Source organism: Echiichthys vipera (genome assembly GCF_963691815.1).
Source record: "Echiichthys vipera genome assembly, chromosome: 7".
In the NCBI taxonomy this organism is placed as follows: domain Eukaryota; kingdom Metazoa; phylum Chordata; class Actinopteri; order Perciformes; family Trachinidae; genus Echiichthys; species Echiichthys vipera.
The window spans coordinates 24,910,322-24,925,429 of record NC_139832.1 but is presented as its reverse complement, the minus strand read 5'-3'; the positions used below and the strand labels follow the sequence as shown (position 1 = coordinate 24,925,429).

Here is a 15,108-nt window from a genome sequence, read left to right as displayed (position 1 = left end):
ACAAAGTTTAAGGTTGGGTGACTTTTGGACTTGCACAACTTCTAATTGATTTGAATTTGAATTTATTGAAAAGGATCCCCATTAGCTGACGCCTAGACGACAGCTAGTCTTCCTGGGGTCCACCGAGGTCATAAAACAGTTTTACACACATAATTTGGCAAGGTCACAACCTTAACCAAAAATAAGAAACAAATAAAAAAAATAAAAACACAACAATAAATAAAGAGCTTAAAATTAAGAACAATAATAAAATAAATAAAAACAATAAAAAAAAGTTGAAGGATAAAATTCCGTTCATACATTAATAAACAGGACAATCATTGCTGAGTCAAACAATTAAAATGAATAAAACCTTCTTAGTCTGATGCCAATGCTGCTCCCTCTGTGTTGCATGTTTTGGTATAAATTGACCATATCAACATGTATGGTGATAATACGTCTGTATTGTGTCCAAAGCTTGTTCCCCCTGACTCTGAACTGACCAAGAAATCAGTTGTTGCATATTTAAATTGGAATATCATCTTCATTTCTTAATGCTGTGTCATTGTTTCGATATTAGGAGTAAGTAAAATGAGGGTCCCTCCCCACCAAAATAACTTACTTTGTGCACTCCCTAACATTCAACCCAAGCAGTCACATCCAACACTAGCTTTCTCAAAGTCTGTTCTTTCATAATCTAGTCTTTTCATATTCAATTTGTTATTCAAAGATGGCTCACAGAGCACCCACGCACACATTTTAGAATTGCATGAGGAAATTTGAAGTGCGGCGCTGAAAGATGATGTTCCCATGTTCCCTTCACATAGCGTGTTTGTGCTGGCTCCGGCCACAGAGCCACTTGGCACGCTCCCTGCTGTGTTTTGAAGAGCTCCGGGAAGCTCGGAGGCATAAACAGGGCGGATGGTTCAGTGGAGTACTTAATAAACAAACTTCCCTCAGTGGTAGTAGCTGCCGCTGGTCAAACAGCTGCAGAGGATCAGAGAGGGTCAATGACACAGGGCTTTTGTTTCAGAGTAAAAAAAATCAGCATCAACAATAGATACACAGGTTTACCTACCTGGTGTGAAGTGAATGAAGTGTGGCTTCTATCACCCACTGACACCTGCACAGTGACTCTTTCTGAAAGGGTAACCATGGACCATTAGATCTTGGCTCTAATTGTGTTCCTGTCTGTGACGGTGGGTTGTAGGCTGATAACTTATGCATTATACATCGGTTCTTCCTGTTACTGGGTGTTTAATTGGCTTCCCTTTACGAGTGAAGGAGACTCGCTCCTAAGAGCTTTTGTGGAACATCATGTCCACTTTACCTCCTTACCCCCCCCCCCCCCCCCCCCCTTACCTTCTACCACCATCTGGATTGTTTTCCTGGACCCCTCCCCTCCACATCTCTCTCTCTTTCTTTCTTTCTTGCTTTCTCTCTTTCTCTTTCATTCTCTCTCTCTCTGTTAAATTCAGTGGGGCTTTCTTGGCATGAAAAATGAGTGAACTTTGCCAAAGCAATTGAGCAATACAAAATAAATAAATTTACAAACACAGAAAAATGTAACATTTGCCATTACAAATATGTACACATGTAATTACACAACTAGGAATATAAACTAACCATAACTTTAACCCTCTCTCTGTCCTTGAACATGAAAATCTTTTTAATTTGATGCTAATGTGTTCTTATGAGCAGAGTCAGGCTGGCTGTTCTCAGTCTTTGGGCTAAGCCAACTGGGTGCTCGCAGTAACTTCTTATTTCATATCATAAAACATGAGAATGGTAATTAATATTCCCCAAATTGTTGCACTATTCCTTTAAAAAATCAAAAAGTGTCTATGTTGATAAGCATGGCATTCATCCTTCCTGGGAATTTGACAGAACAGTCCCAACCCAAGAGCCTCTTACTAGCTCTCTCCAGAGCTTTAATCATCACATGGTGGCCTTCAGGAATGGGTGGAGTTTGCTCAGTTGTTATGGAGATAGATCTGTTAACATGCGGTAGCTGTTAATATTTCATCCTAACAATTTTGTTTGCCTCATAAAGACAGTGGAGCTGAAAGCTTCGAGATGAGAAATTAGCTGATAATTCTCTAAAAGAATTTACCATCTTCTCAAAGGCCCCTGAACACAGCATATCTCTCAATACCCTCCATATTCCTGCCCTTTCTCCCCTCAGCCTCCCCCTCCCCACCCTCCAGCATTATTCTCTTCCCTCTCCTCCTCCTCCTCCCCCCCAGCTCCCTCCCTTTCCTGCCGGCCTCTTAGCAGAGGATGTGTCTGGGAGAGAGAGTGAGTGTGAGGGAAAAGAGGAAAGCCCTCAGTAGAATGGATATGTGCTCTCTCTCCTCCAAGCGTTCTTCTGCTCCTACTTCTTCTCAGTCTGATCTCTTCACCTTCCTCAGCCAGCGTTGCACCCTGGGCACCTTCAGCGCAGGCCCTCGGGAAAAGGAGACGCGACGCGTGGACGGGCAGCTGAAAACTGAACTTCAATGTCAGCAGGGGGACAAAAGAATGGTGGGGACAAACCAGAAGGTAACTGGATGCACTGACACACTGTTCGCCTGCAGACAACACTGCTAAAAGGCCAACACCCACTTCTTCTACAGCCTCTCAATAGCTAGAGACACAAAGCTGTGCATGGCTTTAGTGTTGCTTGTCTGTTAGATAAATGAATGAACTCTTCATAAATTATCATTCAAGTATTACACTTGGAGTGATGCATTGATCCATGGGCCAGGACTGTCATTTGATTACATATTGAACATTTGCCATGTCAGTGTCAACCAAACCTGGTGTGATGAAGGTTCCTCCCTGAACACAGGAGCTGTGATCAGGCTGTAATCTCAAGTGTGTTGTGGAAAAAAACAAGAGCTACGCTACAAGTTCATCAGTCCGTTTGGATATAAAGTTTAGTGCCCGCTCATGGTCCAAAAGCAGTTTCAAATCGTTGAAAATCACATCACATGAGCTTCTAAATGAACCCTGAAATTTCTCAGCTGCTGGTTCAAAGGTCAAGCAATATCAAAGCCATATCAAATACAATTCTACCATCACATGAATTAAAAAAGAAAATCTGTATGTTTTATCTTTTTAATGAAAGTAGCCAAATGTAAAGGGACAGTGTAGCATTTCACTATTGAACTGCACTTCCATTAAGTTGTGGCATTTGTGAGAGAAAGATGAGCAAAAGAGTGGTGTAGCAGAGGGCATAATATCCTGACTTCTGGTCCCTAGTATGGGTCCCTAGTAACTCCAAAATCCATGGCTCCTACACTTTCTATAATGCATCTCAACAGCATGTGTTGTTTTCCTGTGACTAGTTAATTGACATTAATATGTACAATCAGAGGGCTGGCCAACGCAGTGGACCCACAACACTTTGCCTAACGTCCCAACCGATCGACTGATTCTCCACTTCACCCTATCTCACTTGGAAAAGAAGGGAACCTATGTGAGACTGCTGTTCACTGACTACAGCATCAAGTTTGCTGACGACACAGCTGCGCCAGGCCTAATCACAGATAACACGTTGGTCAATAACCTACTCCTGAATGTCAGCAAGACTGAGGAGATAATAGTGGATTTTGGGAAGAAGCAGAGAAGGAACTTCAACAGATCCTCGGTGGAGAGGGTGAACAGCTTCAAGTTCCTTTGTGTCCTCATCACCGAAGGCCTCACCTGGGTGTTGCATACTGACTCAGTGGTGAGAAAGGCAAGGCAGAGACTCTTTTTTCCTTGAGCCCCCTGAGGAAACTCAGGTTATCCCCTTAAACACTGAGGAATAACTACTCCTGTATCATCGAGATCATCCTGACTGAGAGGCTCAGGAGGAGCTTCTATGAGGACACTGCTGGAGACTGCCCCCCCCCCCCCAATCATACACCTATAAATATTCATTATTATTATTACGGTGTTATTGCATATATTCAAGGAACTACATTTATTAAAACACACTCAATATCTACATTAAAACTGTATAGCATTTTATACATCGGCCTACCAGCAGCAGGTCTTTTTGACAGTATGTCTGCCATCAGACTGGCTGTAATTCTCCACCATGTGCCGTCAGCACCGGAGAGTGTGCTGGCTTCCAACCTGCCGTTATTGTGCGGTAATCACAGAGTAACTGCTGTGTCTTCTGTGCAGTTGTGTTTTTAACAGCTCACATGACTCATCAGTTTCCTTGAATGTGAGCTCTATGGTTTATTGTTTGGCAGAGGTGCTGATGATGACGTTTCAGCGTTAGATTTAGCGTTAGTAGGAGTTTGCAGCGTCCCATGACCTCCTCTGAGACAGAGGCAGCCCTGTGTGTGTAACTGAGACATCCGAACGTCTACAAACAAACACACAGTCATGAATGGCCATACTTACCAGGAGTTTTATCTTGACACAAAAAACTCAGCTTTCAACCCTAATGTCACAGAACCACTGCTCGATGCTGGTGACATTACGCAGCACATTACTCTCTGCTGACTCACTAATCAGTGCATTATTCAATTCAGACCAATTAAGGTGTGTAATTCAAATGGAAACATTGTCACATGACTCTGATGGATGCTGACTAACTGATGGGAAATGATTTCCAGCTTAACTGAACAGCTGACTGACAACAGAGCCTCAGTTCTCTAGAAAGATCCTCTCCATTAGGGTGCAGAGAAATGTTTGACTCAGACTGCACAACATATCCCATTCCCTAAACATCAATACTGCTGCTGCTGCTGCTGCTGCTGCTGCTGCTGCTGTTGAACATACTCACAATTGTCTCTTTTATGGATGATACAGTTTGCACCAGGAGCACAATGGTGAAAGCAGAGGAGGACATTTGGGGACAATATTGGAGGTTATTTCAAAATCAGGATGTCATTTTCTTGAGCTGTAAATGGGAAACACATAAAACAAGAGCATCGCTATTGACTGAAAACTTCCCAGCTGGGAAACAACCTCATCACACCACACTGGACATTTTATTTTCTCTTGGATGCAGAGCTACTGTAGAGACAGAAATAATGAGACAGATGACTGGGTTAAACCTCATTTTGCAGATAATCAAAGCTTTTCTGTCATTAGAAAGGATGTTGCAAAAGTCGTTTATCAGATTTTGCACAGCTTCCACTGGACACACAAAAAGTCTTTATACTACTGTTTTCACATCTGCACGGGTACGGCCCAACTCCTGCAGACTCTTTGATATGCAAATGCTCCTCTTTACCTCAGCAAATTGTCGGAGCTCTATCTCCAAGAAATGCTTGTGAATTTAAATCGGCCATTTTGCAGCGTCTGTAACATATTTCAGAACCCCTGGGTGGTACAGTAACATATGTTTCCAAACACTAATGTTGATGATAATGTCACTCTTCCCTTGTGTTCTGTCTATTTTTCTGTCAGACGCAGTGTCAGTGTCTAAGGTGTGGCCAGAGGTGGAGAGGGCCGAGTGTCTGGCCCGCGGTGCTGCCCTGAAGTGGGCGTCAGGTGTTTTCTGTCGGCCCGAGCATCTGGAGCGACTGAGCCAGTACAGGAAGAGAGAGAGTCAGAGGACCGCCTCCATACACACCAGACTCAAGGTGCCAACACAGACACACACAGACATGTACACACAATATGATACAATGGGACCTCAGTTTATTGATGTCTCATAAATGATTGCAGCTGTGCACTCAAGAAGTAATTGTTGCTGATAGTCATCAGTGAGGATCAATAATAAGCACATGTGCTGGTGCGTGTTACTGCTGCTTTTCCTTCTAGTCCATGGTCCAGTCGTACCTGGAGGGAGTAGGCTGGGGTCTGGAGCAGCTCCGGGAGGCCAGGGCCGAGCTGAAGGAGGTGTCACATGCTTTGAAGAAAGCAGGACTGGAGTCCAATCGAAACGCGGAGGGGGTGAAGTCTCTGGAGAGGCTGAGAGAAGTGTCGGTCGACCACTGTCAGCTCCTCGCTGCTGTCAGCAACCTGCCACGACTTTACTCTGGTGAGATGCTGCACAAAGTCATTCACTCATAATGAATTCAGTGAATGATTATAACACAGAGAATCCTACTGTGAGCCATACTTTACACTGGGTGGATACAAGTACTCTAACAATATAATACAGACCAATGCATCAGCCCTACAATAAATGCCACTTTTGTGAAGCTTATGATGTTATTTAACGGTGAAAATGTTAAAATATGTAACGCCAGCCTTTAACCGCCCAAAGTAACAGCAAGAGGTTACTGCATAAGTTGTTGACAGTTTGAGGAATTAAAGTTCTCCCTCCCTCCTCCCCTTCTTTGCCCTTCACAGTGCGTAGCATGGTGTTGGAGACTCAGCGTCTGGTAGAGTCCCGGCGGCTCCTGGAGGCCCACGCCCGGCTGATGGATCTGGAGCGCTGGCAGGATGACATCCTCTGGCAGCTCCACGGGGCTGCTGGGACGGCAGGAAGTGCACTCAGTACAGAAGACCAGGAGCTAGTGGACAAATATTTCTCTGGTGTGGGGCAGCTGGTGGACGCCCTGGGTAAGGAGATCCTATAGACAAGCAGCAGACAGCTGCACAGTTAATGCAATAACATCAGTTTCATTCATCCGGCTCATTCAAAAGCAAACCTACAGTATATGGCAACTGTATTTACTGTAGTTTAGTGCTCCATACTTTTGTACATATATATATATATATATATACTAAAGTCTTGTAGCAAAATAATTTCTTAGGGCTAAGACTCCGTACCGATTCTCATCATTTTCATTTTTTAAATGACTAGAATAGCTAAGGCTTCAAGTGAAGTAGCTTTAGTCTTTGGTTTAGACTTTCAATTTAGCTCATTTTACACTGCCATGTATTACAGCCTGATCTTTCTCCGTGAACGTCTGTCTGTGTTAAGACAATATGAAATGTATTTAACAAGTTTATATTTCTTTATGTATCGAAAAAGAAGGGATACACCGATCCAATATTATAATATACTGTATAATAAGTCCTGTTCATTTTGGAGCTGTTTTTACCAGGTAGCTAGTGCATGATTTATTGTTCCATATAACAATTCTGTAAATGTACACCCATGTATGTGTTGGTTAAAACAGAAAACAGAAACTCATGTTTAAGTCAAGAAGACATGTAAAAGAACGATCCCAGTCATTTCCACGCAGTGAGGCATACAGCTTATAAATTTAACGCTGGCATCAGATTGGTCTCAGTATTGGTAGCATAGACTGAAAAAACGGTGCATCCCCCCAACAAAAGGTATTGAATTGGCACTAGTACTGGTGAACGAAACAGAGGAGTAACAGCTGAAAAGATATTGTTACTTGATGGCAGCAGAACAGACTCTTAACACAACACACATTTTTTTAGGGAATGCTTCGCCCTCAAAATGACCACTTGTATATATTTATTACTCACTGAGTAGTTTTTTTTGTGTTTTTGTTGCATGCCTCCATTGTGAATGCAGAATCAAAACATGGAGAACGGTATTAATGCATTGAATTAATAGGGAACCAACAGCCAAACTATATCACAACACCCATTTACAATCTCTCATGCGACTCATGCAGTAAAATGCAAGTCTCCTTTATCAAGTTGTAGGCTCAGTACTTCCCAAACACATGCATTTTAGCAAAAACTTTACTATTTACAACACTTCTGCTACTCCTCTGACATGTTTGCACAAGCGCACTACTTGTCCATGGAAGTGTGGACACGGTCATTTGATCCACGATTATAAATATTATTGAATAGTGCAGCTTTAAAGTTGTCATGGTGGAATATGGGGATAGTTAGTGTCCATGTCTGCTTAATGAAAACTGTCACTTACTCACTACAGGTAAGGAGCTGTGGGCGGTGGTGAGCAGTGCCCTGGCTCTGGCTCGACAAAACCCCACACCATTTGTATCAGCGGTAAGGATAGTGGAGCGGGAGGAGGTCCTGGACCGAGCTTTACTGGAGGAGAGAGGGGGGACCAGAGGCCACACCAGGCCCCTGCCCCCAGGACGACCTCGCTGCTGGAGAGCATGCTTCTTCCAGGTCTGCAGCATCTGATATAAACATAACACTTCACCTTTTTACCAAGTTTCTCCTATTTACATGTTTAATTGTGTCTGTGCTGTCACACATTCCCTGCTTTTCAGGTACTAGAGGAGGCGGTTTCTGCAAGGTTTCGCAGCGTTTCCTACCTACACACGCGTGGTCCGGGTCTAGCAGGCCACCTCTCTGCTCTCCAACACGGTATCATGGCTGACCTGGCCACCGTACGCCACCTGTTGGAGCACTGCGTCCCGCCACACTACCGACTGACAGGAGCCTACCTGAGGGCCAGCCACCACTGTTTACATGCTCACCTGGCACAGGTGAGTGATGTGAGAGAAATAAACCAATGCTGCGCCGAGACAAGCTTCTGTACAACTTCTCATGATGTAAACTACAAATCTCTCTAAACAGTTACAGGGAGTCTTTCATTTTCTTCTGTGCATAATCATAGTTCACATAATAATTAATAATAATAATTAGCAGCCATTTCCTCTGTGGCAATCACCAAATGGAGTTTGTGGATTTATCACAATTATAATCGATTTTTCAACAACCTCATCATACATGTGTAAGTTATACTTGTGGCCTAGGTCAGCAGCTGGGACCTGGAGAGTGGTGAAATATTCGCTGTGCTCAACTGGGTGCTACACATCTACAACAGGTGAGGTTCATGACATGCACAGATTCTATGTTTTATTCTTTGTCTGTCTGTCATTCTGTCTGTGGTTCTTAGTGCTTAGAAACGGTTTGGATTTGAATGAAGGTTTATGTACATTTTGGTTTGAGGTGACTTGAGAGATGGAGGTCATCAAACACATCATAACAACTCCTAATTTGAATGGACAACCTTTTACAAGACTATTGTTCTTCACTTAATCCTGTAGTTCAACATGAACCTGAACATCACTTAGTAGGATAAGAGTGTTATCCTACTAAGTGATGTTCAGGTTCATGTACATTTAATTCTAAATGCAGCAGCTTACCTTTTATTACACACGTTCTCTACCATAGTTTATCTCAAGCAGAAACATCACGAATGAACAAAACAAAAAAAAATTGTTACGAACTATATTAGCTGTGTGTGAACATCCGATCATTGTTGGGGAAAACATTTCTGTAGCAGATACCTTTTTACTTCTCTTGAATTGTTGTCTTGTCCTTGTGACATTCTGCACATGTTCAACCCCTTCAGGTCTATAAAGGTTATTAATATGAAGTGATCTGAAAAGGGAACAACATTTCTTTAAACCGCTCATAAGTCAAACCTCTATGCATCCTGTGACTAAGTGAAGCAAAATGCCTTTATTTGGCTATATAATGTCATAAAGACTCCCATCACATTGTGCTGCCCAAATAAAGAGTTCATTAACGCATTATAACGATTTTATTTCATTTAGCTTTCATATATTGAAAGCATATTGTTTGTTTTGGATGCCAGTGAACCATTCTGACATTGTTAACCATCAAAAGCCCAGAGTCTGACAGTCTTGATTTGGCAGCCCAGACATGATGGGTCATCCAGAGCTGGTGATCGAGATGGAGAAAGTAGAACTCGGGCCTCTGATATCCACCGAAGGACTGGAGCAGCTGCAGAACAAATATGTGCAGAGTGTACGGGTGAGTTGACCACAAACATTTTTTAAGGCATTTTAGTATGCAGGCTTGAAAATGAATTAAAAAGACATTACACAGTCTCTAGATGCACTAAGGAAGTGCATTTTGTGTTAGACATCCATCATATCACATCTTCCAACATTTTGTTTTGCAAAACTTGGTAGAGGAACATGATGGTACCGGTGTTGTTATACTGAGTACCTTCAATGTGTGTACCCATATTGTTGGTGTTACAGAAGAGTGTATCAGAGTGGATGCACAAAGCACTACAGGTGGAGCTGCAGGACTGGCAGAGAGACCAGGAGCCAGATACAGACCATGAAGGTTTCTACCAAACCAGCCTCCCCACTATCATCACACAGGTAAACATATCATACACATACACAATAATACAACACACACATACACACACACACACACACACACACACACACACACACACACACACACACACACACACACACACACACAGGGAGTCTGCAGGCATGAAAGTGGCACCAACATACAGTACATTCTCAGTCTTTTGAACAAGCCTCTGAACCTCATCAACCTCTTTTGACAACTAGTAGGAGGAATACATTCACAGATCTCTCACGCAGCTGGACCATTTTACGTAGTGTCCTGTTTCTGAACCAGCTTATTCTCCTCTCACTGATAACTGGACACGTATGACACACTAATATTTTGTGTAACATGGCTTTCCTACATAAAAAAACAATTATGAAAAGGGGCTGGAAGCACATGTACTCTTTCTCCCTCATTAAGAAATTTTTTGATGTGGCCTCGCTCACCCATTTGCGCTAGGTTGATTAGTGAAAGGGCAGGGTGCATCAAGATGGCAAGAAAGAGATTCAGCCATACATGTTTGGACTCACACGGCACGGAAAGTTTTGCAGGAGGTGAAAGCACTGCCAAGTGCTCTGAAATGCTGCCAACTTCGCGTCAGTGGCCATGTGAATCAAGTAATCAACCGTCGTTCACTATTTCCAATGGCTTGTGCGTCGCCCAGATTTAGATGAGTCTGCTGTGCACTAAAATCAGCAACTATCAATGGTAACTGTAGTTAGCACTGATATGTTGTTTGCTAGATTGTAACTGGCAGCGGTAGACAGAGCTAGAATGATGTGTGTTTTCTCTCTCTCAACAAAAAAACACATTTTGAACTAGTTTGTGCACAGTATCCCAAGGCCCCAACATGGTCGGGAGGTTGTCCAGTTTGGAGAGGTTGCGAAGCTTCTCTGCTGTTTGTTGATTATATTTTATGACCTCCAGTGGGCAATAAAGTGCTTTGGAATGCCCCCCTGCTTCCCTTTTTAAACCTGATGGAAGCACTTTACTCACCTTTCAGCATCACAGTATCATATTACCGGCCTAACACGACTTTGGTGCAGTCATAGTTTAGATTTTGTCAGTAGTGATGATTCATATTGTACAGTGGATTTGATGTGGATTTGTTTTGTTTGTGTAACCGTGGTAGATGCTGGAGGAGAATGCCCGGGTGGCTCTGATGATCGGACAGTCTCTACGAGATCAGACGATACAGATGGGACTGTATGAGATGGAGAACCTCCTAAACAGGTGTCCGGATATTACACTTGCGGCTGCCTGTCAGCATTTTATTTTCAGTATATCAAACAGGATTGGATAAGTCTTCATTGTCTCTCTTTCATTTGCCTCCTTTGCTTCACATCACAGATTTCGAGAAGCTCTGGTGGAATTTGGGAAGGAGCATCGCAGGGATCAGAACAACAAAAACAAGTTCTACCTCCACTATCTGCTGGCCTCCATCAGCAACTGCATCATCCTCAAGTGAGATAATGGCAGAGTGGTTGTGAATGGCTACTGAAAAAGCTTTCAAAGCTTTATTACACAAATGTTTGGACTAATTTTGGACAGAATAGGTTAATATCATGTTGGCTAGCATCACAACTGTGGTAATGTCTGTGTTTCCATGCTCAAACAGTACTTCATACTGTAAATAACAGAGGAATAGAAAAGGTGCCTTTTGTTCCATTTTATAATATGTGTTACAGTAAAATTGTGAGATTATCATATTACTGTTTGTTTTTACATTTCTGTGTTCCCACTTTTACACAAGTGGTGAGCACTTCAATCATTGATTCCAGCTCAGGTCAAGTACTCGTACTTGAGACATAGACACATGTACCCTGTTTACCAGAGCTGGATTAAATGGAGAGTTTACATTAGGCAGACTGTATTTTCGTAATGTATGCAATATTTTTTACCCCTCTGTCTGGGCCCCCAGAAAGTCCACAGAGAGCCTGCAGCAGCAACAGTCGTCCCGGTCAGCGGGACAGTTCTCTCGGACTCCTCCCAACCCTCTGGCAGCCCTGGACCGGGCGGTGAGACGGGCATGTCGCCTGGTGATGGATCAGCTCCTGCTGGACCTTCAGCCTTTCCTCCCAGGCCTGCTGACCCGACCCTGGCTGGTCCAGGGAAACCCCACCCCAAAGCTCTGCAGCGTCCTGGAGCGTAACCTGGAGCTGTACAGCCGGGTTCGGCCACCCTGCAGACAGGTCACAGCTTTTGTTCTGATTCTGTCCCCACTGTGTAGATGCTATTTGAGTTATACAGACATTTCTCAGTGGTATAACTGCTTCTGACCATTTATTGGTTGATAAAATCCAGTGGGTGTAGCTGACACATTTTTTTATCAGGTAAAAAGGCATGAAACAAAGGGGGGAGGACTGTTTGTATTTACCCCGGACCTTTTTTACATGTGGCGTGTGTGTATATGTATACTTCAAAGACACAAATATGCCACTTCAGTCCAAATATAGTCATATTAATCAAACAAGGAATTCATCAGAGGATGACTATATATATACAGTATATGTAACCCTGTATGGTCAACATGTCTATGAATCTTATTTTTACATGTACAGCGTCTGCAGGAGGAGGCCCAATGGCTGATGGTGGTGGAGTACGTCAGGGCTCTGATGCAGAAGAGGCTGGTGTGTCGCAGCGCCGACGAGAGGAGGCAGCTCGCCCAGCAGATGGTGCAGGACGATCAACAGTTTAGGGAAATCTTCCACGGCCTGGTGAGGAGGAACTGACTGTGGCTGTCATGATTCAAAAAAGTTTATTAAGCACTTGGGGTTCTGCAGATTTTGTAGAAGTAATAAATACTAGAGTGGTTGTCTGACGCAAACCTAAACCTATCAGATGTCATAGCAGTAATACTTGAGTTTTCTAACATTTGACATAAAAATGTTAAAGTAGAAACATTTCCACAAAAGATTAGCCAATAACGACTTCAGTCAAACGTATTGAAATCTGTTTTGTGTCTTCCTGTCTGTAGGAAGGAGAAGGCTCAGTACCTGAAGTGAATCCTTTGGCCTTACTACCCGTCCTGGCTGACTTCATCCGACTGAAAGACCCCACCATGCTTACTCTGGAAGTTTCTGGACTCGCAGCCAAATACCCTGACATCAGGTTATCTGACCCCACCTGTTTGTTAGCCCTCCCTGCTAATAGTAGTGTGGTTGTTAAATGACCAAACAACCAACTCAAATTAGATCATCCTAGCAAAATGATTTAATACTAATGGTGTTATTTTAAAGAGTTATTTGCCGACATTAGATATTTATCATTTACAAACAGGAACATTTTTGTAATATTTAGCTTTTTATGAACATGTTTTTCTGTTCCCTCAGTGACGAGCATGTGTCTGTACTGCTGGACATCCGTGGTGACGTCTCCAGGGACATCAGAGGGGCGGTACTGGACTTGCTGGAGCAGAGCGCCCCCCCTCTGCCTGCAGGATATCGGCCCATCTTCACTGACATCCTGGTGCCTCCCTCCACTATGGCCTTCTGCCTGCCAACTGCCAAGTGTGCATGAGCGCCCTGAACTCAAACTTCAAAGTCAAATGAAGGCAGGTTTTCAGACGGATCATCGAGCCAGGTGCCCATCGTGACGTTGGTAAACTGCACACAGCAGTTTAGATGTGTTGTGTGCCATCTTGGCCGGCGCATGATGCTGTCGAATGGATGATACAGCTTTAATAAAGGGTAAATTTGCAGGTCACTGTTAACAGATTTCACGACAGTACTTTCTACTGAACAAATGCTTGAACGCCATCTCTAAAGTTCCTTTCACCTTAACTGTATTCTGGTAGCGGCAGACATTTTAGAGGCAGATGCCTCAACATCTCTGCTCACAAAACCAAAACTGTTTGCATGGCTACGTATTCCAGCTGAAAACTTTGTTTGTTTTCTTTCTTGGGTGAACTGATGTTTAGTTACATCCATCTCATGACACAATAGCTCCTATTGGAGATCATTAAACAGGAACTTGTGACATGTTTCTAAATCCTGACCAATAATTAAAAAAAACACTGCAAGCATCCACAGAGGAGCAAAATCCTTCTGCAGCCTGGGAGATATAGATGTCTACTTGTATATCTTCTTTCTGAATGTATTCAACTGTAAAGCCTGACAGTTCCTGCTGAAGAAACAAACTATTGGATTTTGAATTGGCAAATCAATTTGTGATAAAAATGAAATGTGTATTTCACACTGAGCTTAGGAGTCAGTGGTTTGAAATAAAATCAAAACAAAACCTAATTTCTGGTTTATTCAATGAAAACTGAAGAGTAGTAGAGTGCATGTCCATGAGGCATCTGGATGGTTGCTTTGCTGTATGTAAAAGGCAAAAACAGATTTATCACAGCATAGAGTATAGGACTTTGGGACCATAAAGAGCATTTTATTAAGGCATCACCACATCACAGTCACAGTCTGGACTTAAACATGGCTAAACATTGTTCTTCAGTGAGGGCTCCTGCGCTGTGAAACATTCCACCTGAGGGACTTATTAGGCTGCTAATCCATTACTTTTGAATCACCTCTCTCCTCTATTTTCATTAACTTGTCTTTGTGTATTTAGTATTTTATCTACATTGTATTGATGTTTATATTAGGTGGGGTTTTTTTCAGATTTTTGAAATGTATTTATTGTATTTATGCATTTTTTTCCTGCTATTTCCCTTTGAATCGTGTTCAATGTTATTTCAAAGGATATTTTTGTTGCCAATCTCTGAAGCACAATGTAAACTTTCTGTAACATAAATGCTAAAATAAATGCTTTACAAAGCAGACTTTCATCTACTATTATTACTATAAATGGACTGGTGTTGCAGTCGCTCTACCGCACCGTTGTGACGAAAAGAGAGCTGAGCCGGAAGGCAAAGCTCTCGATCTACCGGTCAATCTTCGTTCCTACCCTCACCTATGGTCATGAAAGTTGGGTCATGACCGAAAGAACGAGGTCGCGGGTAAAAGCGGCCGAAATGGGTTTTGTCAGGAGGGGGGCTGGAGTTCAGCCATCTGTGAGGAACTCGGAGTAGAGCCGCTGCTCCTTCACGTTGAAAGGAGCCAGTTGAGGTGGTTCGGGCGGGAGGTGTTCCAGGCACGTCCAGCTGGGAGGAGGCCTCGGGGAAGACCCAGGACTAGGTGGAGAGATTATATTTCCACACTGGCCTGGGAA

At 43.0% G+C, this 15,108-nt stretch overlaps 1 protein-coding gene across 1 annotated transcript; it reads left to right on the top strand.

Annotated features, from left to right (window-relative positions):
- Positions 1-2,437: 2,437 nt before the first annotated feature.
- exoc3l1 (exocyst complex component 3-like 1) lies at positions 2,438-13,523 on the top strand. The gene is made up of 15 exons (XM_083916048.1): positions 2,438-2,520; positions 5,374-5,549; positions 5,731-5,950; positions 6,265-6,477; positions 7,781-7,980; positions 8,085-8,303; positions 8,574-8,644; positions 9,483-9,600; positions 9,834-9,959; positions 11,075-11,175; positions 11,293-11,406; positions 11,864-12,134; positions 12,504-12,659; positions 12,920-13,053; positions 13,275-13,523. Exons 1-15 carry the CDS (start codon positions 2,478-2,480, stop codon positions 13,459-13,461), a joined length of 2,349 nt encoding a protein of 782 aa, XP_083772174.1. The 5' UTR covers positions 2,438-2,477; the 3' UTR covers positions 13,462-13,523.
- Positions 13,524-15,108: the final 1,585 nt, after the last annotated feature.

Bases quoted from the DNA above. Each gene is read 5' to 3' on its own strand.
- exoc3l1 (XM_083916048.1), top strand. From the start codon at position 2,478: ATGTCAGCAGGGGGACAAAAGAATGGTGGGGACAAACCAGAAG. The intron at 8,304-8,573 runs GTGAGTGATGTG...CTTGTGGCCTAG, and splicing joins TACATGCTCACCTGGCACAG to GTCAGCAGCTGGGACCTGGA. The intron at 11,176-11,292 runs GTGTCCGGATAT...TTCACATCACAG, and splicing joins ATGGAGAACCTCCTAAACAG to ATTTCGAGAAGCTCTGGTGG.